This window comes from Stegostoma tigrinum, chromosome 19, assembly GCF_030684315.1.
Source record: "Stegostoma tigrinum isolate sSteTig4 chromosome 19, sSteTig4.hap1, whole genome shotgun sequence".
Lineage (NCBI taxonomy): Eukaryota > Metazoa > Chordata > Chondrichthyes > Orectolobiformes > Stegostomatidae > Stegostoma > Stegostoma tigrinum.
Genome location: NC_081372.1, coordinates 59,893,702 through 59,918,688, shown reverse-complemented (window position 1 = coordinate 59,918,688; position 24,987 = coordinate 59,893,702). Strand labels below are relative to the sequence as shown.

At 45.6% G+C, this 24,987-nt stretch overlaps 1 protein-coding gene across 1 annotated transcript in view; it reads right to left on the bottom strand.

Annotated features, from left to right (window-relative positions):
* Window positions 1-22,265, bottom strand: part of ctsa (cathepsin A) — a 56,622-nt gene extending 34,357 nt beyond the window's left edge. The window contains exons 1-7 of the mRNA XM_048549721.2: window positions 22,150-22,265; window positions 21,617-21,780; window positions 16,932-17,043; window positions 9,738-9,788; window positions 6,364-6,450; window positions 2,879-3,034; window positions 993-1,084 (exon numbers count right to left, since the gene is read on the bottom strand). Of these exons, the coding sequence (XP_048405678.1) occupies window positions 993-1,084; window positions 2,879-3,034; window positions 6,364-6,450; window positions 9,738-9,788; window positions 16,932-17,043; window positions 21,617-21,780 (662 nt within the window). The 5' untranslated portion in view covers window positions 22,150-22,265. The remainder of the gene's footprint in view (window positions 1-992; window positions 1,085-2,878; window positions 3,035-6,363; window positions 6,451-9,737; window positions 9,789-16,931; window positions 17,044-21,616; window positions 21,781-22,149) is intronic.
* Between the last annotated feature and the right edge of the window lie 2,722 nt (window positions 22,266-24,987).

Below are 24,987 nucleotides of genomic sequence, written 5' to 3'. Positions count from 1 at the left end.
TGGTAAATAGATTCTTGGTGAGTAAAGGAGTAAAAGCTGATGATCAGGAGCAAGCAGGAATGTGGATTTGAGATTTACATTTGGGTCAACAATGGTCACACTGAATCATGGAACATTGTCAAGGAATTGAATGGCCTGATCTTTCTCCTAATTCTTCTGTTTGTTCTGTATTAATGTACAAGGTCTGGGAGCATCCAATATTGTTGGGAGAAGTTAGACATGTGGTAGGTTATGTTAATGAAATGAGGAGGAGTAGGAAAATGAGAAGTGAGGGTCTCTGGTGGTGATGCTGCTGGGGGTCATCATAAGGCTGGACAAAGGAAGAAAAATCTTCCAAAATCCAAATCCCAAATCTTTTGGAGGAAACCAGCTGTGTGAGGGGGTAGCAAGCTGCAATGAAGGTGCTGCCAACAAATATTTTCTTATGGATCTTGGGGCCATGGGTGTGAAGGATATGGAGGAAAAGGGTTAGTGATAGGTATGGAAAAAAAAGGCCTGATGTTTAATGGTCAGGTTTTAGTCTGGGGGCAGGCAAGAGGAAGTGTCAGAGAATAGACCTTCCACCTCCAAGGTAGAGGAGTTTCATTAAATAACTGCAAACATCAAACTGCAGCATGTGTTAATGACAGTGTTGGGCTTGGAGTGCAGAGAATGGAGTGCAGCAAGTTTGCACTTTCCTCAGCCCAGGTGATGGGTCAGCCCTGAAACACACTCTCTCTCTACAGATGCTGCCAGGCCTACTAAGTTTATCTTGCACTGTTTCCATCCTCATCAACTTCATCCTCATGAAGCAGAGTTCCAGCTCAAAAGGCTTCCGCTATATTAATCCTGCTGCCCAGGAACTAAAAGGCAACATTTTAGAAGCCCTGCATTTGAAAAGGTGCATGACATTTGGGAAACCTGCGCCCCCTGGTGCCCTGAACTCTAAACAACAGCAACACTAAACCACACAAAGCATAGCTCAAGGCTCAAAATCAGTTGTTGCTACTCACGTAGATCTCAACAGGCCATGGTAGAAAGCAAAGTAAACCAAAGAGTTGTCATTGTATTCCCAGCTGGATAATCCATTTCCAACAGCCATTCCCTGGAAAAGCAACATTAACATTACTATGGAACAAAGGAACCAGGGGATGCATCGGCCCTCATTCAGTTTGATCATGACTAATCTTCTTTAAAAGATGCACTCACTTTTATTCGATACCCTCTATATCCTTACCTGGCTAACATCTCAATATCCATAGCCTTTAATGGAGAAAGTTCCAGATTTCCACTGTCTTCCAGTAGACAAATGCTTCCTGAATCCACATCATACAGGGCTATTGAACTCTCTGGTTGTTTCGCCTGCAACAGTGAGTAGTTCCTCTGCATTGCTCCTACCCAATCCTGTTAAATGCTTTGACTAGGCTGCCCAGGAAATGATGGAAAATGCAAGCGAATTTAGAAAGCTGTTGTTCATAATTGGAGATCTGTCTGATGATCCGACCCAAGAGCACTGGCCAGCTACTTGCACGGAGAGTTGGTCTGGATTGAAGCAGGACATCCAGTGTCATGGTCACTGGATTGTGGGGAAATATCCTGAGGGATTGGGCTCAGATTGTCCTAGAATTGAGAAGGCAAGGGGGAATGAAATGAAAAATTTATCAGATTACTTCTTGAAATGAAGGCTACTCTGAAAAAGTAGCATTTTTCACTCGGATGCCTTTAGGACAGGAATAGGTCCTTCGGCCCACTGAATCTGTGCCAGTCATAGAATTCTTACAGTGCAGAAGTAGGCCATTCAATCCTTACGTCCACACTAACCATCTAAAGAGCACCCCACCCCTGTAACCCGAATTTCCCATGGCTAATCCACCTAGCCTGCATATCCCTGGACTGTGGGGAAAAAACCAGAACAGCCAGAGGAAACCCACACAGACAACAGGGAGAATGTACAGATTCCACCCAGACAGTCACTCGAGGGTGGAATCGAGGCAGCAGTGCTAACCACTGAGCCACCATGCTGCCCACAGTCTAAAACAAGCCCCTAATTATTTCAATTTTCTAGCACTTGGCCCATAGCCTTTGGCATCACGAACATGCAGCTAAATATGAGGACAGTCCACCTTCTACTGTGGGACTGGAGTCACATGTAAACTGGACCAGCTGTAAAGAACAGATTTATGTCCCAGAGGTTATTTCACAACAACCCAACAGCTTCTTGTTACCATGCAACAACCTGACTTTTACAATTTTCATAGCAGAATTATAATCTCGAGTTGCTGGTCTGATGCCATTAATTACTAAACACCTGAATTCTTCCAGCAAGACACAGAATATGATCACAACGAAGGAAACCACTTGGAAAACTCCTTCTTCAGGCAAAGACAGGATGGGCAATTAATGCCTGCCTGGACTCCTCTGAAGTGAAACCAAAAGAATTATTGGTTTTCCCTGAAGTAAAACAATAAAAAAAGGACTGCATGCATTTTACAGCAGGATATTCCAAAGTGCTTGTGATATATAGTAATTGTTGTAATATAGGAAACATGGTCATCCAATAATGCACAGCGAGATCCCACAAACAGCAACAAGCAGACAACCTGGTTATTTTGTTATTAGCAATGTCAGTTGAGGGTAACATTGGCTCTTGAAACCTTAAGAGTTACTCTCCAAATGGTCACGAACTCTGACATTTCACCAGTCGAGGATACTCCCATCAGGATGGCTACACATCCCATTTCCTCCATTCCGATCAACAACGAGCATTGAGCCACTTACGGACACAAAAAGTCACTGACATGGGGTATTAACTGGGATTCCCACCCCCACCGATGGTGCCTGACCAACTCAAAAACTTTCTGGCATTTTCTTCATGCTTTTCCGTTGCATGATTCCCTACCTGAAAGCGGATGCTGTGATCAGTCATGACACGCTCTGCCAGTGTTGGCACGTAGATTCCTCCATAACTCTCCCCTGTGATGTAGAAACTATTCTTGCTGTATTCAGGGAACAGGCGGAAGAAGTCCTTCAGAGCCAGGTAGTTATTGAATGAAACCTGAGACAGGAGAAACACAGATAGGGTGGGAATAGACAGAGAAAAATGTTCCATCAGTTCAGACAGTGCAGGTAATGAGGATTCCTGGTGAACCAGGTCATGGTGTAAGGCAAAGCTCAACTGGTCTCATTGTGACTCCTATTCTGGGGCTGAAAAGACACCAAGACCCCCAACCTAAGGGAGGAGATGGTGGAGGGGACACGGGAGATGGGGATGTCGAGGGAAGATGCTTGCGTATGGGGGAAATGCTGTAGGGAACACAGGACATAAGGGAGAAGTGGGTGCCAGAGACCCATGACAGTGGTAAGGGGGTGGAGATGTGTACGGTATGTTTAATCACTGGGCTTTTAAGTACATAGCTACTTCCCATTAGTTTTGCTTGCAGACAGGTTGCAGCCTATTAATATCAGGCAGTGAAGCCACATACATTTGTCAAAGAACATGCAGGATTTAAAGAAACCCTGAGGTTGTGGAGAGTCAGAGCTCCACAGCAGACTCATATCACTGTCAGAACCCTCCAATGACGGTCACAACCTACAGTCTGGGAAACCCTGGTGTTAAAAGAAAAACAGGCCCAGCATAAACTACAAATGGTGTGTCACTTCAGTTATCTGTGACTTAAAATGAACATGGGAAAGAAAATAATTTTATTTCTCTAACAGCATAAGGGCAGCACGGTGGCTCACTGGTTAGTACAGCTGCCTCAGTGCCAAGGACCTTGGTTTGATTCCAGCCTCAGGCTACCGAGTGGAGTCTGCACATTCTCCCCATGTCTCCCACAGTCCAAAGATGTGCAGGTTTAGGTGGGTTGGCCATGTGAAGTTGCCCATCGTGCCCAGGGATGTGGGGGCTAAGTGGATCAGCCATGGAAAATGCAGGGTTACAGGAATAGACTAGGGAATGGGTTTAGGTGGGACCCTCTGAAGGGTTGGTGTGGACCTGATGGGCTAAATAGCCTGCTTCCACAATTTAGGAATTGTATGATTCTATGATAATGTAGTTCCAGAGACAGCTACACAGGCACACTTCAACCCAACTTCTGAACGTTGGCTTTGGACAAGGTCCAGAGGGGAGTTAAAAGAATAATTCCTGGTTTTAAAGACTACTCCAATAAGCTTCATCTATTTACTTGAGCAACTGCAGTGATCTGGTAAGAGATTTAGATTAAAAAAAAAATCACAGGAGAGCACCATGTTACACCTATTGAGAGATTGCTCGAGATCGAGAGATACCGGTTTTAAACAGAGGACCATGAGAGGGCATTAAACCATGTTAGAGTCATAGAATCACACAGCATGGAAGTAGTCCCTTCAGTCCAACCAGTCCATGCCGACCATGTTTCTAAAGTATACAGTCCCACATGCCTGCACTCGGCCATATCCCTCCAACGTTGTTGCTTCCTTTTGTAATTATTTGGACTACAAGAGTTCCAAAATGGTTCAAAATAAAAATCTTATGATTCTGAATCGTAGAGCATGACTGGACTATACTTCTGATCCATGGTCTCCCAGCTTCATTTGGATCACCAGAAGAGGTGGATGAGGAATTTTGCAGGATATATATTCCACTATAGGTGCTGGGATTCGCTTCTTCATGGATGCAAGACATAACAGGATAGAGGGGAAGGTAGAAAAAGTCTAATCATATGCTCCATCTGTCAGGATGGTGGAACAGGCTAGTCAAACAAGATGATCCTTTTCATACAGCTGCAGTTTGAAGTCCTCAGGTCAGACTGCCCAGTCCCCATTCCTATCTATGAATACAGTTTGTAACAAGCAAAATGATGGCACCATTTAGGGCTGCCAACTGTGATGAAATCAATTCCTGGAGATTTCATCTCATGATCAGACTCCAGCCAGTAGTCATAGATTCCCTAAGGTGTGGAAAGAGGTGTGACCTTTCCAGCTTTATGAAATCATGCAGGGCATGGATAGGGTGAATAGCCATGGTCTTTTTCCTAGGGTGGGGGAGTTAAAACTAGAGGACACAGGTTTAAAGCGAGAGGGGAAAGATTTATAAGGGACCTGAGGGGTAGCTTTTTCATGCAGAGGGTGGTGAGTGTAATGGAACAAGCTGCCGGGGGAGGTGTTGCAGGCTGGTTCAATTCCAACGTTTAAAAATCATCTGGATGGGTACACCAATAGAAAGGGTTCACAGGGATAGGGTTCAAATGTTGGGAAATGGGATTGGGACGCCTGGTTGGTGCAGATGAGACGGACCAAAGGGTCTGCTTCGATGCTGTATGATTGTATGACCCATCAGGTCCATATCAATCCTCTGAAGAGCAATCCATCCAAACCCATCATCCTACCCTATCTTGCAACCCTCATTTACCATGGCTAACCCATCTAGCCTGCATATCCCTGGACACAATGGGGCAAGTTAACGTGGCCAATCCGTCTAGCCTGCACAGGTTGGGACTGTCGGAGGAAACTGCAGCACCCAGAGGACACTCACACAGACAAGGTGAGAACATGCAAACTCCACACTTAGGGTTTTCCGAAGCTAGAATCAAACCCAGGTCCCTGGCACTGAGAGGCAGCATGCTAACCACTGAACCATCATGCTGCGTAGTCAGACAATAAACTGACAGTCTTCCTACAGCAATTGGAAAGCAAATGACACATAAACCAACTGGATTTTCTTTGAGATAGTAGGAATTGCAGATGCTGGAGAACCTGAGATAACAAGGTGTAGAGCTGGATGAACACACCAGGCCAAGCAGCGTCAGAGGAGCAGGAAAGCTGACATTTTGAGTCTAGACTTCTGAAGAGGGGTCTAGGCCCAAAATGTCAGCCTTGCTGCTCCTCTGATGCTGCTTGGCCTGCTGGATTTTCATTCTTCTGTTTTTCTCCTGCCTCTGTACCAAGATGCAGAATTTTGTGTGTGACAGGGAAATGTTAAAAGAAAGTGAGCAAGACTTTATTTTCAGTGTCTCCCATTTTTCTCAGCTGTTACACACAACAGTGGTTTGGAGATTGAGCTTCGATTCCCAGAGACCCCAGGCTAATCCTTGAGGATTGCGAACCCTAGTATAATTGAGACAGACATTAGGAAAAATGTAAAATTGTCCATTTTGGCAAGATGAACAAAACAAAAAAGCCTATTATCTAAATGTTGGGAGAATACAGACCTCCGAGATGCTGAGGGTTCAGAGTGTCATCCTGTATGAATCACCAGATTATATTGTACAGACTCAGCAAGTGATTAAATAAAGCAAATGAAATGTTATAATACATCACAAGGGGAATGAAATAAAAGGAGACAGATTATGTTGCAGTTATACTGTGTAATTATGCTCCATCTCACTATCCTTCCCATGGTCTTACCGCAGTATCATTGGTCCGGTACTGCTGGTCATTGGCATAGGAGAATCCGACCCCGGCTGGTGACTCCAGGTACAGTACGTTTGCAATCTACAATGGAAATATGGTTCATTATACCGTTAAAGTAGAATAAATAACCAGGTGAAAGGGCAGACTAACAATTACACCCAGATAATCAGCCTCCATAGGTCCAAATCATCCATACCAACCAGACATCCCAATCTGATTTAGTCCCCATTTGCCAGCATTTCCCTCCAAACCCTTCCTAATCATCCAGATGCCTCTTAAATGTTGTAATTGTACGCATGTCCACTACTTCCTCTGGCAACTCATTCTATGTATGCACGGCCCTCAGCATGAAAGGTACCCCTCAGGTCTTTTTCAAATCTTTCCGCTTTCACCTTAAACCTATATCCTCTAGTTTTGTACTCCCCTACCCTGGGGTAAAAAGACCTTGGCCATTCACCTTATCCATGCCCCTCAAGATTTTATAAACCCCTCAGGTCACGCCCCAGTCTCCGACACTCCAGGGGAAAAAGCACCAGTCTATCCAGCCTCTCCCTATAGCTCAAACCCTCCAGTACCAGAAACATCCTTATAAATCTTTTTTCTGCACTCTCTCAAGTTTAACATCATCCTTCCTGTAGGATCCGACCCCTGCTGGTGACTCCAGGTACAGTAGAAAAGTGGCCTCACCAAACATCCTGTACAGCCGCAACATGACATCCCAACACCCATACTCAAGTGTTATAACCAATGAAGGCAAACATGCTAAATGACTTCTTCACCATCCTGGCTACCTGTGACTCCACTTTCAAGGAACTATGCCCCTGCATCCCTAGGTCTCCTTGTTCAGCAACACTCCACAGGGCCCCACCATTAACTGTGTAAGTCCTGCCCTGGGTTGCCTTAGCAAAATGCAACACCTCACATTTATCTGAATTAAACTTCATTTGCCACCCCTTGGCCCATCTGATCAAGGTACTGTTGAACTCTGGGTAGCCTCCCTCATACTCCATTACACCACCTGTTTTGGTGTCATCTGCACACTTACTAACCATACCTCCTATATTCACATTCAAGTCATTTATGTAATTGATGAAAAGCAGTGGACTCAGCACAGATCCTTGTGCACTCTGCTGGTCACAGGCCTCTAGTGTGAAAAACAACCCTCCACCACCTCCCTCTGTCTCCTATATTCAAGCCAGTTTTACATCCAACTGGTTAGCTCTCCCTGGATCCCATGTGATCTAACCTACTAACTAGTCTACCATATAGAACCTTGTCAAATACTTTGCTGAAGTCCATATAGACAACATCGACTGCTCTGTCTTCAATCAATCTTCTTTGGCATCTCTTTAAAAACTCAAGTTAGTGAGATGTTATTTTCCACACAAAGCCATGCTAACCAGTCCTTGCCTTTCCAAATGCATGTAAATCCTGTCCTTCAGAATCCCCTCCAACAACTTACTCACCAGTGACATAAGGTTCACCTGGCTACAATCCCCTTGCTTTCCTTACAACTTCTCTTAAATAAAGACACCATTAACCAACCTCCAGCCTTCCAGCATCGATGATACAAACATTTCAGCAAGGAGCCTACCAATCTCTTCCCTAGCTTCCCACAGAGTTCTGGGAAACACCTCATCAGTTCTCAGGGATGTATCTCCTTTTATGCATTTTAAGACCTCCAGCACCACCGCTTCTGTAATATGAATTATCAAGACATCACGGTTTATTTTCCTAAATTCCCTAGTTGCCATGTCCTCCTCCACAGTAAATACTGTGGTGAAATATACGTTTAGTATCTCACCCATTTCCTGTGGTTCCACATTAAGATGGCTATATTGATCTTTAAGTGGCCCTATTCTCTCCGTTATTACTCTTTTTGCCCTCAACATATTTATAGAATCTCTTTGGATTCTCCTTAACTCTAATTGCCAAAACTAACTTTTGCTCTCCTAATTTCCCTCAAGTACACTCCTACTGTCAGTATAATCTTCTAGGGAAGTTTTTTTTTAAAACCATTATTCATTCAAGGGATGAGGACATCGCTGATCAGGCAGCATTCATTGCCCATCCTTAATTGCCCAGGGGACAGTTTAGAGTAAACCACATTGCTGTGGGTCTACAGTCAGATGTTGACCAGACCAGGTAAGGATGGCAGGTTCCTTCCCTAAAGGACATTAATGAACCAGAGGGGTTTTTCCTGATAATTGACTTATTGATTTATTGTCATCATTAGATTCCTAATTCCTGATATTTTCATTGAACTCAAATTCCATCGTCCATCGTGGTGGGATTCGAACTTGGGTCCTCAATGTTATCTGGGCTCCCAGATTAACAGTCCAGTGATAATACCACTTGGCCTTTGCCTTCCCCGATTCACTTAGTCGCAGCTGTCTACATCTGACATACGCTCCCTTCTTTTTCTTAACCAGAGCTTCAATTTCTCCAGTTATCCAGAATTCCGACACCTACCAGCCTTGCCCTTCACCCTAACAAGAACAAACAGTCTCTGAACTCTCGTTATCTCATTCTTAAAGGCCTCCCATTTCCCAACTGTCCCTTTAACTGTGACTAGCCTACCCCAATCAACCTTTCAAAGTTCCAGCCTAATATTGTCAAAATTGGCCTTGCTCTAATTTAGAAAATCAGCATGTTTCTAAGTGCCCCATTCACAAAATTCTCTCTTCCAATTTCCACTGGATAGATTCATAGCTATCAGAGAGTGTGTGCATCAATACAAATAGAGTTTAGTGGGGAAAAGCAGGAAGTTCTCTCCTTCAAACACTTTGTAAACAGTCAGAAAGTGGGGTGATGGAAAGGCAAATCAATTTCAGAGTCCAAATTCAGAGATCATTAAAAATGAGTAATATGTACCAAAACTAATCAAAGATCTCTCTCTCTCATTTTAACTAATCCTCTTGAAATAAATACCAAAAGGAGGTGGAAATTGTGCTTCATTTGCCTTGAACAAACTGTATCTGGAATACAGCGTTCAGATTTGGACAGCACCTCAAAAAGGATATATTTACCGCAGATTATCCACAAATACATCGAAAGCTCGGTGAGTAACATCACATTTCTATGCTTCTGTACTAAGACTGATAAATTTCTAGTTGCTAATAATGTCGTGGAATAGGAGGATAGTGTGGCAGTGGAGCATTGAGGTACATGATCAAGTATGAAGGAATAGGCTGGAGGGGCTAACAGACTTCCCCTGCTCTAAAGCGATACTGGGGCTAAAGGGATGAAATTATGTGGGTTTCTTGCACAAAATTTCCTCATAGCGTTGGAGGGGAGAAGAAGAGGGAGACAAAAGCCAATTAAACCAGCAACAAAAAAAAGAAATTGCAATGGAAAAAAATACGTACCAGATTCCAGGAGTAAGGATTGTATTGGAGTGTCTTCCCATCTGGTTGGATCTACGAGGTAAACAGCAATATTTGGATCAGCTTATGCAGTACTGAGGGCAATTCTGGGATTGTGCTATGGTTTGCCAATGTTAGCTGAAAGATATCTTTTCAAATGGATGAATAGTCATAGAGATCCAGTTACATTACATATTAAACTCTTGGTACATTTAAGAGACTCCATATGTGAAGATCACCAGTGTCTTGTCAGAGAAACTTGCAATGTTATTATGACAGGGTACAAAGAACATCAGAGTGAGCAGTGAGGTGAAAATCTTTTCCTTTCATTATATGAAAAGTTCAGCAACTTCACAGCAAGATACTTCCCTGGTTTTAAAACCAAAAAACAGCATGCTGGAGAAACTCAGCAGATGCTGCCCAGACCTGCAAAGGGAAACCCAGCTAACGTTTTGAGTCCAGAATTACTTTTTAGAACTGCAAGGTGTTGGAAAATAGGTTTAATGCCTTTGATAGAGGCAGAGGCCCAGTCAAAATGACAACACTTTAAATGGCGATGAATGAGACAGATATATACAAAGGTTTAAATAAAGAGAGGGAATGGGTCCTCTCAACTAAACGCAAAGAAAATAAACCAGAACACCAAATATAATAAAAACAGAGATAGTCAGAGGAAGGAAGTGGCTGTGAAAGGAGGCTTTAGAAAACATTTAATACAGTACTAGGAGAATAGAAAGCACAGGATAAACAAGTCTACTGCACCTTGACACTCTTTGCAGAGTGCAATGAAGGACAGTCAAATTGAAATATGAATTGTTTTCCTCTCTCCACAGATGCTCAGACCAGCTGAGGACATAGAACATAGAACAGTACAAGCCCTTCGGCCCACAACGTTGTGCCAAACTTTTACCCTAAATCCAAGGTCTATCTAACCTCCACCCCTACCTTATACTATTATCCATGTGCCTATCTAATAGCTGCTTAAATGCTCCTAATGAGGCCAACTCCACTACCCTCTCTGGCAATGCATTCCATGCCCCTACCACTCTCCGAGTAAAGAACCTACCTCTGACATCTCCCCTATATCTACCTTCACTCACTTTAAAACCATGCCACCTTGTAATAGCTACCTCCACCCGAGGAAAGAGTGTTTGGCTGTCTACTCTCTTTATACCTCTGATCATTTTGTACACCTATCAAGTCACCTCTCATCCTTCCTCATTCTAAAGAGAAAAGCCTTAGCTCTGTCAACCTTTCCTCGTAAGACCTTCCCTCCATTCCAGGCAACATCCTGGTAAATCTTCAGAAAGGTCTAGACCCAAAACATCAGTTTTCCGGCTCCTCTGATGCTGCTTGGTCTGCTGTGTTCATCCAGCTCTACACCTTGTTATCTCAGATTCTCCAGCATCAGCCGTTCTTACTATCCTGGTAAATCTCCTCCGCACCTTTTCCAGTGCTTCCACATCTTTCCTGTAATGAGGCGACAAGAACTGGACACAATACTTGAAATGTGGCCGAATCAGGGTTTTGTATAGTTGGAGAATAACTTCACAGTTCTTGAACTCAACCCCTCTTTTAATGAAAGCTAACACACCGTGTGCCTTCTTAACAACTCTATCCACCAGGGAACTGTGGACATGAGCCCCAAGATCCCTCTGCTCCTCCACACTACCAAGAATCTTTCCTTTAACCCTGCATTCTGCTTTCAAGTTTGTCCTTCCAAAATGAATCACCTCACGCTTTTCAGGGTTAAACTCCATCTGCCACTTCTCAGCCCAGCTCTGCATCCTATCAGTGTCCCTTTGTAACTTAGAACAGGCCTCCGCACTGTCCACAATGCAACCCACCTTCATATCGTCCGCAAACTTACTAATCCACCCTTCCACTCTTTCAGTCGAATCATTTACAAAAATCACAAATAGAAGAGGACCCAGAACAGATCCTTGTGGTACACCACACGTAACTGAACACCATGTTGAATATTTTCTGCCCACTACCACCCTTTGTCTTCTAGGGGTCAGCCAATTCTCAATCCAATCTGCCACACTTCCCCCTACCCCATGCCTCCTTACCTTCATGAGCCTACCATGGGGGAACCTTATCAAACGCCTTACTTAAATCCATGTATACCACATTCACTGCTCTACCGTCCTCCACATGTTCGGTCACTTCAAAGAATTCAATAAGGTTTCAGGCATGATCCTGCACTAATCCATGCTGACTATCATGAATCAAACTGTGCCTTTCCAAGTAATCATAAATCCTATCTCTCAGAGCCCTTTCCAATAATTTGCCCACCAGTGAAGTAACACTAGTTGGCCTGTAATCTCCTGGGTTGTCCCTATTCCCTTTTTTAAGCAAGGGAATGACGCTTGCCTCTCTCCAGTCTTCTGGCACTATACCCGTGGACAGCGAGGATGAAAAGATCATCGCCAAAGGCCTACATTCTCTTCCCTCGCTTCCCATAGAATCCTTGGATAAGTCCCATTAGGCCCAGGGGACTTATCTATCTTCAATTTCCTCAAAATTCCTTGTACATCTTCCTTACTAACATCAACCTCCTCTAGCCTACCAGCCTATTTCACACTGTCCTCCTCTACAACTAGGTCCCTCTCAGTTGTGAATACTGAAGAAAAATGTATTCATTAATGACCTCTCCTATCTCTTTAGGCTCCGTGCACAAATTCCCCTTACAATCCTTAATCAGCCCTACCCTTTCCCTGGTCATCCTCTTGTTTCACACATACATGTAAAAAGCCTCGAAGTTTTCCTACATCCTATCTGCCAAAGTTTTCTCATACCACCTTATAGCTCCCCTAAGCCCTTTCTCCAACTCCTTCCTAGATAACTTGTATCCCTCTGGAGCCTTTTCTGTTCCTTGTTTCCTAAACCTTACATAAGCATCCTTCTTCCTCAACCAATCGTTCGACCTCTCGAGAACCAAGGCTCCCTCACCTCGACCGCATCTTCCCTGCCTGCTAGGGATAAACACATCAAGCACACGCAGTATGCATTCCTTAAATAATCTCCACATTTCAATAGTGCGCTTCCCTGACAGCATCTGTTCCCATTTTATGTTACCCAGTACTTGCCTAACTAAATTGTAATTACCCTTCCCCCCAATTATAAACCTTACCCTGCAGTGTGTACATATCCTTTTCCATGACTATCGTAAAAGTAACAGAGTTATGATCGCTGCTGCCAAAATGCTCTCCTAACAACAGGTCTAACATTTGGCCCAGTTCATTGCCAAGCACCAAATCCAAAGTGGCCTCTCCTTGTGTTGGTCTATCTACATACTGTGTCAGGAATCCTTCCTGAATGCACTGGACAAAGTCCACTCCATCTAAACTATTACAACTAAAATGTTTCCAATCAATATTTGGAAAGTTGAAGTCACCCGTGACTACGACCCTGTGACTTCTGCACCTTTCCAGTATCTGCCTCCCAATCTGCTCCACTACTTCTCTGCAACTATTAGGGGGTCTGTTAAAAAAACCCCAGCAAAGTGATTGCTCCTTTCTTGTTCCTGATCTCAACCCAAACTGATTCTGTATACATATCATTCTTGAACTGCCCTTCAGAAACTGCTATACTAGCCCTGACTAGCAATGCCAGTCTCCCGCCTCTTTCCACCATCCCTATTTCTTTTAAAGGATCTAAATCCCGGAACTTCCGACAACCATTCCTGTCCTCGAGTTACCCGAGTTTCTGAAATGGCCACTTACCTAAGTTTCTGTAATGCTGAAAGACTTTCAACACTTTCCTTTTTAAAAATCAACGTCTGCAGCATTTTAAGAGTTGCACTTTTGGGGTCAGGTTTGTTGACAGTCAAAAGATGTGGGATATTATTAAGATTTCAGAAGAGAGCTACCTGGATGTTGCTGGATTTGGAAGGTTTGCGTTACAGAGAAAGGCTGGACAGACCGAGAACCCTGCAGCCCAATGGTATCAAATGCGGACTTCACAAGCTTCAAAATCTCCCCTTCCCCCACTGCATCCCAAAACCAGCCCAGCTCGTCCCCTCCCCCCACTGCATCCCAAAGCCACTCCAGCCTGTCTCCGCCTCCCTCTTCCTCTCACCCATCCCTTCCTCCCACCTCAAGCTGCACCTCCATTTCCTACCTACTACCTCATCCCACCTCCTTGACCTGTCCGTCTTCCCTGGACTGACCTATCCCCTCCCTACCTCCCCACCTCTCCTCTCCTCTCTACCTATCTTCTTTTCTCTCCATCTTGGGTCCACCTCCGCTCCCCCCAGCCCCCTCTCTGATGAAGGGTCTAGACCCGAAACATCAGCTTTTGTGCTCCCGAGATGCTGCTTGGCCTGCTGTGTTCATCCAGCTCCACACTTTGTTATCTCAGATAAACTGAGGACTTTTCTCACTGGAGCGTAGGAGATTGAGAAAAGTGACCTGACACAAGTTTATAAAACAATGAGACATATAGATAGAGTACATGGGAGTTACCTTTTCCCTAGGATGGGAGATTGCAAGACTAGGGGGCACAATTTTAAGGCGAGAGGTGAGAGATTTAAAAAAGACAATGAGGGGAAACTTTTTCTCCCCCCACGCAGAGGATAGTTTGCATGTAGAATGAACTTGCTCAGAAAGAAGTGGTGAACATGGGCACAGTTAAGACATTTGGACAAGTACATGAATAGGAAAAATTTGGAGGGATATGGGCCAGGAGCAGGCACGTGGGACTAGTTTAGTTTGGGATTACGGTCAGCATAAACTGATTGGACTGAAGGGTCTGTTTCCACGCTGTATGGTTATGACTGTATTGGGGACACTGGCACCAGTTCAGGCACAGTCCATACTGCCGTAAGGATTTTCTCTCCTCTCAATGGATATGTACCAGGCAACTGCAAGGAGAGGTGGGCCGTTGAGGTGAGTGGTGCACAGATTTAATAGAGTTCAAGAAATCATCCTGAAACAGCACATCTGATTTAAGCCAAGACATTGATAAGGTGACATTTGGAGTATAGCATACAATTCTGGTCTCCACGTTATAGGAAAAGAGTGTTGTTCACTTGGAAAAGGAGTAAAAAAACCATTTACGAGGATGTTACTGAGGCTGGAAGGTTGGAGTTATAAGGACAGGCCGGATAGTCTAGAACTTTTTTCACTGGAGTGTCACAGACTGAGTGGTGACCTGATAGAGGTTTATAAAATCATAAGGGGCATGGATAGTGAGTGAATACACATGATATTTTCCTGTGTAGTAGGGGAGTACAAAACTAAACTGCATAGGTTTAAGGTGAGAGGAGAAAGATTTAAAACAGATCTACGGGCAACTTCATCCACAGTGAGGAGTTGTGCATCTATAGAACAAGCTGCCAGAGGTGACTGTGGAGGCGAGTACGATTACAACATTTAAATCGGTACCTGAATAGGTTTAGACAGATATGGGCCAAATGCAAGCAAATTGCACTAGTTCAGTTTAGGAAGACTGGTTGGCATTGGACGGGTTGGACTGAAGATTCCCATGACGCTTAGCAATGATGTCATACATGTCACCTCACAGGTCACCAAGTCTATTCTGAACTGTGAGCTGTCTCTGACTCCTATCTGAGAATTCAGATAGTTACCTCTCGGTGTGTCTGTCAATGAGAGGACCATGGCAAAGTTGTAGTGACTTCTGGGAACTGTGCCTGCTCCACTATACATATCAAATCTATTTCAGGGGTCAATCATTAAAGTCATACACATGAAAAGAAGTTTCACTCAAAGGGTTGTGAATCTTTGGGGACTGCAGTTCTCCATGGTTCCGTACATCCAAGATGAAGAATTTCTGATCTCTCAGCTAATAAAGAAAGAGGAGCAGAGACAGATCAAATGATTAGCTACGGTTGTGTTGAGTAATGCAGTAAGCAAGGGCCCGGCCCAAGTGCTCATTATCACTGCTCTACTCGTGCTCCTGTTTCTTATTTAAACGCACGCTCTTTCTTTTGTATGTGGGACTTTGCAAGGTTGGTGTTGCTTGAAAACCACCCTAAGCCATTCCAGCGCACCCACAGTTCAATAGTCTCTGACCTCCTCTCGATCCTCACTGAAGTAATGTTTCTCAGAGGCTGTTCATCTCAGACAACATCACAATTACATCAAACCAATGTGTAGGAGTCGGCCATTCAGCCCTCGAGCTTGCTGTGCCATTTAATATGATCACGGTTGATTATTTCTCCTTCAACTTCACTTTCCTGCCCACTCTCCATTACCCTTTAACGCATTAATAATTAATGAATGATCTCCTCCTCACAGTCACTCAATGTCTTACTTTGCTTTCCTCGGCACAACAGTCAACATAATCAAAGGCCGCTCCCACCCCAGTTATACTCTCTCCCATCAGGCAGAAAGCTTGAAAACATACCAGCAGAATCAAGAACAGCTTCTCCCCCACAATTATCAGATTTACGAGCAGACCTCTCATATATTAGAGCTGATCTTTCTCTGTAGCTGTAACACTGTATTCTGCATTCTGTTCTATAACCCTGATGTTCTTGTATAAGGCAGCATTTGTCTGGGTAGCATGAAAAACCATACTTTTCACTGTATCTCAGTACATGTGACAATAATAACTCAAATACAATCAAGAGCCAGCGTCCACTGCTCACTGGTGTAGTGAATTCCACAGATTTACAACCTTTGAAGGGAAGGCATTTCTCATCTTAGTTTTAAATCTGCTACATACCCCTTACCTTAAAACTACTTCCTCTCACTCCAAATTGCCCCAAATAGAGAAACAACCAATGTCAACTTTGTCAACCACTTTTATGATCTTCCATACCCTCAATGAGATTGGCTCTTATTCTTCTAAACTTCAGAGAGGATAGGCCCAACAATCTTTCCTGATAAAACAGACCCGTCACCTCTAGAATCCATCTCTGATCCTCTGGCTGGGTTCCATGATTGTTCTGGAGTTTTGCCAAGTCAGCAGCAGGAACGCAGCTGATGCACAGCCCATTAATCCCATGCACCAAACTTCCCTGACCTTGCAATATGGAGACAAATTGGAAATTTGCCAAAGCTAACCAGCTCAGCACACGAGGGAAATCCATTGAACCACACAACCTCATTCAGGGCATGCATCTACCTGATCAACATATTCCACATATTTCTCAGCAGGATCCCAAACCCATCAAATCTATCATTGGCCTGGCCTAACCCCACCAGCACCAAATTCCTACTTGCTTACCAAGAAAGGCCCATGTTCATTTAGAAGCCCATTCAAGGAGCTGCAGCCAGGTCCTCCGTTCAGCCACAGTACAACAGGATCACTTTCAGGATGGCCCTGAGACTCCACAAACCTGCAGGACAAGGGCCGGTAAATATTCAGCACAAAGAAACTTGCTGACTGCAGCATGGTACACACTGTAACGGGCTGGGGCAAATAAAAAGGCCGAGCCCAGGAGTAGGAGAGAGTGTGGAGCAGGACCCGAATCAAGCTGGAGAGCAAGGCAAGTTAAATGGAATTTTACATAGAAATCCTTCCAAATTAAAGTTAGATGGAGTACTTTATATTTTTCCAATGAGGATATCATTGTATTTTTTCAAATAAAAAAGCTTATGACATTAATAAACCTTAAACAATTAAGGTTAGTTGGGGATAGCAGTATAGCTTCGGTCCTGTAACAGCAGATCAGGGGAGTTTATGGACAACATTGTATTCCTGAACAACAACTTCAGCAGGAAGCATCTACATCACCAACGTTAGCTCGGAGTTGGAGCCAATAAGGACTGCACAAACCAGAGGCCAGAGCCTATAGGTGAGAGGCTGGAGAAACACGGCATCCGAGGAGCAGGTAAGTCAATGTTTCAGGCTGAAACCCTTCATCAGGACTGGGAATGGGGAGGGAGGCCCAGAAATAAATAGAGGGAGGGGCTGGGGGAAGGGTAGGAGAGATGGTGATAGGTGGATACAGGTAGAAGGTTATTGTGATGGGTCTATGGGAAGGGTTGAGCAAATAGGTGAGTAGGAACTCGGACAAGTTAGGTCATGTCAGGAAGGGGAGGGCTGAACATGGGTTAATATGCTGGTGAAGTCATTATTAAGGCCTTGGGACCTTACTGCCCAATGGTGAAATATCAGATGTTGTTCCTCAAGTTTATGTTTAGCCTCACTCTGACAGTGGAGGCCAAGGACAGGCATGTTATTGTGGAATGGGAGGGGAGATTAAAATGGATGGCAACCAGAAGGTCAGTTTGGTTGTTGCGTGCAGAGCGCAGACGTTCCACAAACTGGTCCCCAAGTCTGTATTTTGTCTCCCGGATACAGAGGAGGCCAAACCAGGAGCAACAGATGCAATAGATCATGTTGGATGAGGTGCAGGTGAATCTCTGATGAATTTGGAAGGATTGTTTTGGGCCTTGGGTGGAGGTGAGAGGGGAGGTATGGGGCAGATGTTGCACCTCCTGCAGTTGCGGGGAAAGGTACCGGGTGTCAGGGAGAAATTGGTGAGGAGCGTTGATCTGCCGAGAAAGTTATGGAGCGCATGGTGCCTGGGGAAGGCGGACAGGAGTGGGGAGGGAAATCTCTTTTTGGTGGTGGGGTCTGATTGTAGGTGGCAGAAATGTTGGAGGATGGTGTGTTCGGAGGTTGGTGCGGTGGTATGCGAAGACTATGGGGACTCCATCCTTATTGTCGCTGGGGGAAGAGAGTTTGAGGGCAGAAACACGGGAAATGAGGGCGACGTATCCTTACTAACTGAGGAGGGGAAATTACAGTCCCTAAAGGAGGCTATCTGGGATCTCGTGGAGTGAAACGCCTTATCTTGGGAGCAGATGCAGCTGAAGTGGAGCAATTGGGATTATCAGAGCATTTTTTTTTGGGATGGCCACTGAAAGGAGGTGTAGTTGTGGGAGTCAGTGAGTTTGAAATGGATGTTGGTGGGGGGAGTCAGTTTCTGGAGATAGAGACAGAGGGATCCAGGAATGGGAGGGAGGTGTCAGAAATAGTCCTGGTGAATTTGAGAGCAGGGTGGAAGACGTTGGTAAGTTTGATAAACTGCTGGAGCAGGAGCATGAAGCTGCACCAATGCAGTCATCAATACAGCAGAGAAAGAGGTGAGGGATGGTGCTGGTGTAACAGCAGAAGACAGAAGCACAGAGAAGGTGAAGTGTGGCATTCTTATAGTGTCAAGTGGCTAATAATCCAGAGGTCTAGGCTAATGTTCTAGGTACACAGTTTCAAATTCTACCACAGCAGATGGTGAATTTAGTTTCAGTTAATAAAGAATCTGCCAGTGAAAACTAGCCTCAATAACTGATCATCATGAATCAATGATCGTTGTAAAAGCCCATCTGGTTCACTAGCGCCCTTTTAGGGAAGGAAAGCTGCCTTCCTTTCCTGATCTGAGCCAACATGTGACTCTAGGCCAACAGTAACGCGGCTGATTGTTCACTCCACACAAAGAGCCGAGCAAGTTCCACGATAAATCCTGGCCCAGTCAGTGGTGTACATGTTGCACAAGAGAAGAAAAATAAAACGCTAGCGTAACCAGCAGTTCCGAATGCTTGAGGCCATTTCCCCACATGAGAGAAGAACTAGGAATGGGTGGTGTGTGGAGGGCTGCTGAGGTTTCTACTTGTCAGCCTCCACCGGTCCCCTGCCAAAATATAGAAACTGACATTTGTACCCCCAGGAATTAGGTTCTGCAAAGAATTCTTCAGGAGGAAGAGTTAAGGTTAAAACACTGAGCATCAGGGTAATGTCTGGGTTCTTACCTGACCAAATCACGAATGGATGTAGGGATAAATAGATTAGAAAGTTAAAAGAAACAAGCCGAGGAACTGGTGCGACAGACAAAATGTTCAATTCATGAGCCACTGATAGCTGCAGAGAAAAAGTAAGTCATTCTCCTGTAATGAGCTACATTTAAACAGAACTGGGAGCAGTGTCCCAACAAATCCAACAGCCCATGCTATGGGCAGGGCTTTACACATGGAATTGAGGTGGGAGACAGGGAGGATTTAAATATGTTAACGTCGAAAGCAGGATGAGAAACAACAAGACTCTAGCATCTCCAATTGGATGAAATAAATAAGCAGATGTGGTCAAGAAGAGTCATAAAAATATACAGCATGGAAACAGACCTTTCAGTCCAAATCATCAGTGCCAACCTGATATCCTAAATCAATCTGGTCCCATTTGTCAGCATTTGGCCCATATCCCTCTAAACCCTTCCTATTCATAAATCCATCTAGGTGCCATTTAAATGTTGTAATTGTACCTGTCTCCACCACTTCCTCTGGCAGCTCATTCCACACAGACACGACCGTCTGTGTGAAAAAGTTCACCCTTCAGGTCCCTTTTAAATCTTTCCCCTCTTGCCTTAAATCTACGTCTTCTAGATTTGGACTTCCCCACCCTAGGAAAAAGACCATGTGTATTTACCTATCCATGCCCTTCATGATTTTACAATTCTCAATAAGGCCATTCTTAAGCCTCTGACGCTCCAGGGAAAATAGCCCCAGCGTAGTTCCTATAGCTCAAAGCCTCCAACCCAGATAGTTTACCAAATATATCAGGTTATCTGTGACTAAGGTGATACTGGGATAAAACAGAAGAGTGTTAAAAGCTAAAGGTATTATATCTGAAGGTATAAAAGATACACAATTAATAGCAATTAATGGCACAGACAGAAACAAATGGGTTTGATCGATGTCATTACAAAGATGTGGTTGCTCAGTGATCTAGATTGGGAAGTGGATGTTTCAGATTAGTTCACTTTTCGAAGGGACATGCAAAATAGTAAGAGAGTGAGCTTACCCTCAATAAAGAATGGGATAGAGATAGTGGAAAGGAAGGATTTGATTTCAGAAAATAATATGTTGGATCAAATGGAGCTAAGAAGCAAGGAGCAGAAATACCGGTAGGAGTCACATGTACATGTCTAACAGTAATGAATCTATAAAACAATTCCTTTTTCAAAGCAAAATCTATACTGCCTTGTCTGATCATGTTCTAAATGTATTGATCAGATTTCCATAAAACAGGATTCTCATGAGGGGCACGGACAGAGTAAATAGCCAAGGTCTTTATCCCAGGGTAAGAGAGTCCAAAACTAGGAGGGCATACATTTAAGGTGAGAGGGGAAAGATTTAAAAGGGACCTAAGGGACAACTTTTTCACACAGAAGATGGTGTGTGTATGGAATGAGCTGCCAGAGGAAGTGGAGGAGGCTGGTACAATTACAACATTTAAAAGGCATCTGGACGGGTACATGAATAGGAAGGGTTTAAGAGGGAAGTGGGTCAAATGCTGGCAAATGGGACTAGATCAGTTTAGGACATCTGGTCGGCACAGACAAATTGGACTGAAGATGTTTCTATGCTGTATAACTATGATTATTTATTCAACAACTGATGGGCACCCACCTGGCCTGCACTTCCCAGTCTTCTCTCTCTCTCTCTCTTTGAACAGTAGTACTACACTTAAACTTCCAAACCAGTGGGACCATAACAAAAATCTGTGGAATTTTGTAAAATCACAGCCAGCATCCCATATCTCTGTAGCTGTCCCTGAGAATGTAGATCATCTGGTCCTCGGAATTTACCAGATTTTAGACTCTCAGATTTCACCCGCTGGTATTAAATCACTGGTTCCTCACTCACCTAGTTTACCCTCCATTACTGGTATGTAAATTGTATCCTCTAACATGCAGAATGTTTGTCAATTCTTCAATCCCCACGGTAACGTCTCCTGTCTCTGCTTCTTAGGGACAGATATTTACTTTGTCTATATGTAGGTCCCGACATTGCGGCCGTGCCGCCTGTAAATAGAGCGGCCGCTGCACACTGGTGAAAGAGGAAGTGAATACAAAAACGTGAGGTAGCTCAGCAAGGTCACTCGCAGCTAAAAAGTGAAGCTAAATCACTAACCAGTAATGGAGGTGTATGTTTTCAGACGCATTCAGGTATCCGGAGTACTGTCTAAAGCTGGGTTGCTTGAGCAGCCCTGGGAGGTAAGTGATCTCGTCCTTGGCTGGAGCAGATTCGCTAAGAGAGACTTCCAACAGCACGGCTAACAACCCGAGCCAAACCATCTGTGTGAAAGAAACCAAGAGCTTTTTGTTTTGTCAAACTAGCGAGTTACATACCCCTTTGTTTTTCTCTCCTGGGTCCAGAGATATCCCGCAGCTTAAAAGAGCTCACTGCCACAACAACCAGCAGAACTCCCACTCAAAATCTGGGCCGAATGGCCTCCGCCAGTTCTGCGGTGAGCTGACGAAGGGGCCCTCAGCAGCCCACTGAGAATGTCGGTGTAGGTTCATTGCCCAAGTTCCTGAGATGGCACAGACAGGGAGGTGCGGAGTATGGGCTGGAACCGTGCACTGTACCCCATGGAGACACAGCTCCCGCTCCTCGAGAGCAGCGTCGCCCCCACCCAAGCCAGTTCCGGTACCGGGCATTACCCCGATGCTGCGCTATCCGCTTGTTCAGAGGGGGCACTCGCTCCCATTCACTGCGATGCCTGGACTCCGATCATGTGACCGGTAATCACGTGACCCTGTCCCCGGCTGGTCACATGACGCCGAGAAGAGGAAGTGGGATGTGTTAGTATTTGCAGCGGTTGGTTTTCCCCTTGTTTCCAACACGTTTGCTTCCTTCTCAGTGAACTGCACTGATCTCTGGGTACAGCCTCTATGCCCCGCTGTTGCTCACTGCAATTCAAAGCTGGCCACTGGCTGCTTTTGCTCTGGTCAGCAGCCCTACCTCAAGGTATACGTGACCAGAGATAATGGGAACTGCAGATGCTGGAGAATCCGAGATAACAAAGTGTGAAGTTGGATGAACACAGCAGGACAAGCAGCATCTCAGGAGCACAAAAGCTGACGTTTCGGGCTGAGACCCTTCATCAGAAAGGGGGAATGGGGAGAGGGTTATGGAATAAATAGGGAGAGAGGGGGTGGTGAATCGAAGATGGGTAGAGGAGAAGAGACAGACAAGTTAAAGGGGTGGGGATGGAACCTGTAGAGGTGAGTGTAGGTGGGGAGGTAGGGAGGGGATAGGTCAGTACAGGGAGGATGGACAGGTCAAAGGGATGGATGAGGTTAGGAGGGAGGGAATGGAGGTGCGGCTTGAGGTAGGAGGAGGGGATAGGTGAGAGGAAGAACAGGTTAGGGAGGCAGGGACAAGCTGGGCTGGTTTTGGGATGCGTGGGGGGAGGGGAGATTTTGAAGCTGGTGAATCCACATTGATACCATTGGACTGCTGGGTTCCCAAGCGGAATATGAGTTGCTGTTCCTGCAACCTTCGGGTGGCATCATTATGGCTTTGCAGGAGGCCCAGGATGGACATGTCATCTAAGGAATAGGAGGGGGAGTTGAAATGGTTCGTGGCTGGGAAGTGCAGTTGTTTATTGCGAACCAAGCGGAGGTGTTCTGCAAAGCGGTCCCTGAGCCTCTGCTTGGTTTCCCCAATGTAGTGGTAGCCACAACGGGTACAGCGGATGCAGTATCCCACATTGGCAGATGTGCAGGTGAACATCTGCTTGATGTGGAAAGTCATCTTGGGGCCTGGGATGGGGGTGAGGGAGGAGGTGTGAGGACAGGTGTATCACTTCCTGCGGTTGCAGGAGAAGGTGCCGGGTGTGGTGGGGTTGGAGGGGAGTGTGGAGCGGACAAGGGAGTCCCAGAGAGAGTGGTCTTTGCGGAAGGCAGACAAGAAAGGGATGGAAAAATGTCTTTGGTGGTGGGGTCGGATTGTAGATGGCGGAAGGGTCGGAGGATGAAGCATTGTATCCGGAGGTTGGTGGGGTGGTACATGAGGAAGAGGGGTTCTCTTTTGGTGGTTATTGCGGGGACGGTGTGTGAGGGATGAGGTACAGGAAATGTGGGAGACACAGTCGAGGGCATTCTCAACCACTGTGGGAGGGGGGCAAAGTTGCGGTCCTTGAAGAATGAGGACATCTGGGATGTACGGGAGTGGAATTCCTCATCCTGGGAGCAGATGCGGCAGAATCGAAGGAATTGGGAATAGGGGATGCAATTTTTGCAGGAAGTTGGGTGGGAGGTGGTGTATTCCAGGTAGCTGTGGGAGTTGGTGGGCTTAATGGATAACAGTTGCTAGTTGGTTGCCTGAGATGGAGACAGGCAGGTCCATGAAGGGGAGGGATGTGTTGGAGATGATCCAGGTGAACTTGAGGTTGGGGTGGAAGGTGTTGGTGAAGTGGGTTAACTGTTTGAGCTCCTCCTAGGAGCATGAGGTGGCACTGATACAGTCGTCGATGTAATGGAGGAAGAGGTGGGGTTTAGGGCCAGTGTAGGTGCGAAAGAAGGACTGTTCCACGTAACCTACAAAGAGGCAGGCTTAGCTTGGGCCCATGCGGATACCCATGGCCACCCCCTTAGTCTGTAGGAAGTGGGAATAGTCGAAAGAGAAGTTGACGGTGAGGATGATTTCGGCTAGGCAGATGAGGGTATCGGTGGAGGGGGAACTGGTCGGGCCTGCGGGACAGGAAGAAGCAGAGGCCTTTAGGCCATCTGCATGTGGAATGCAGGTGTATAGGGACTGGACGTCCATGGTGAAAATGAGTTGTTGGGGACCGGGGAATTGGAAGTTCTGGAGGAGGTGGATGGCGTGGGTGGTGTCACGGACGTAGGTAGGGAGTTCCTTGACCAAGGGGGAGAAAATGGAGTCCAGATAGGTAGAGATGAGTTCGGTGGGGCAGGAGCAGATGGAGACAATGGGTCAACCAGGGCAGGCAGGTTTGTGGATTTTGGGAAGGAGATAGAAGTGGGCGGTGTGGGGTTGGGGAACAATGAGGTTGGAGGCTGTGGGTGGGAGGTCACCTGAGGTGATGAGGTTGTGGATGATTTGGGAGACAATGGTTTGGTGCTTGGGGGTGGGGTCATGATCCAGGGGACGTGTCGAAGAGGAGGTGTCGGAGAGTTGGCGTCTGGCCTCAATGATGTAGAAGTCAGTGCGCCATATTACCACTGCGCCCCCCCCCTTGTCTGTGGGCTTGATGGTGAGGTTGTGGTTGGAGCGGAGGGAACGGAGGGCTGCCTGTTCTGTAGGGGAGAGTTTGGAGTGGGTGAGAGGGCTGGACAGGTTGAGGCGGTTGATGTCTCGATGCCAATTGGAGATGAAAGGGTCGAGGGAGGGTAGGAAGCCTGGAGGTGGTGTCCAGGAGGAGGGAGTGCGTTGGAGGCAGTTGAAGGGGTCAGTGGAGGAAGGGTTAGGCTCCCGGTTAAAGAAGTAAACGTGGAGGAGAAGGCGGCAGGAAAACTGCTCAAAGTCCAAATGTG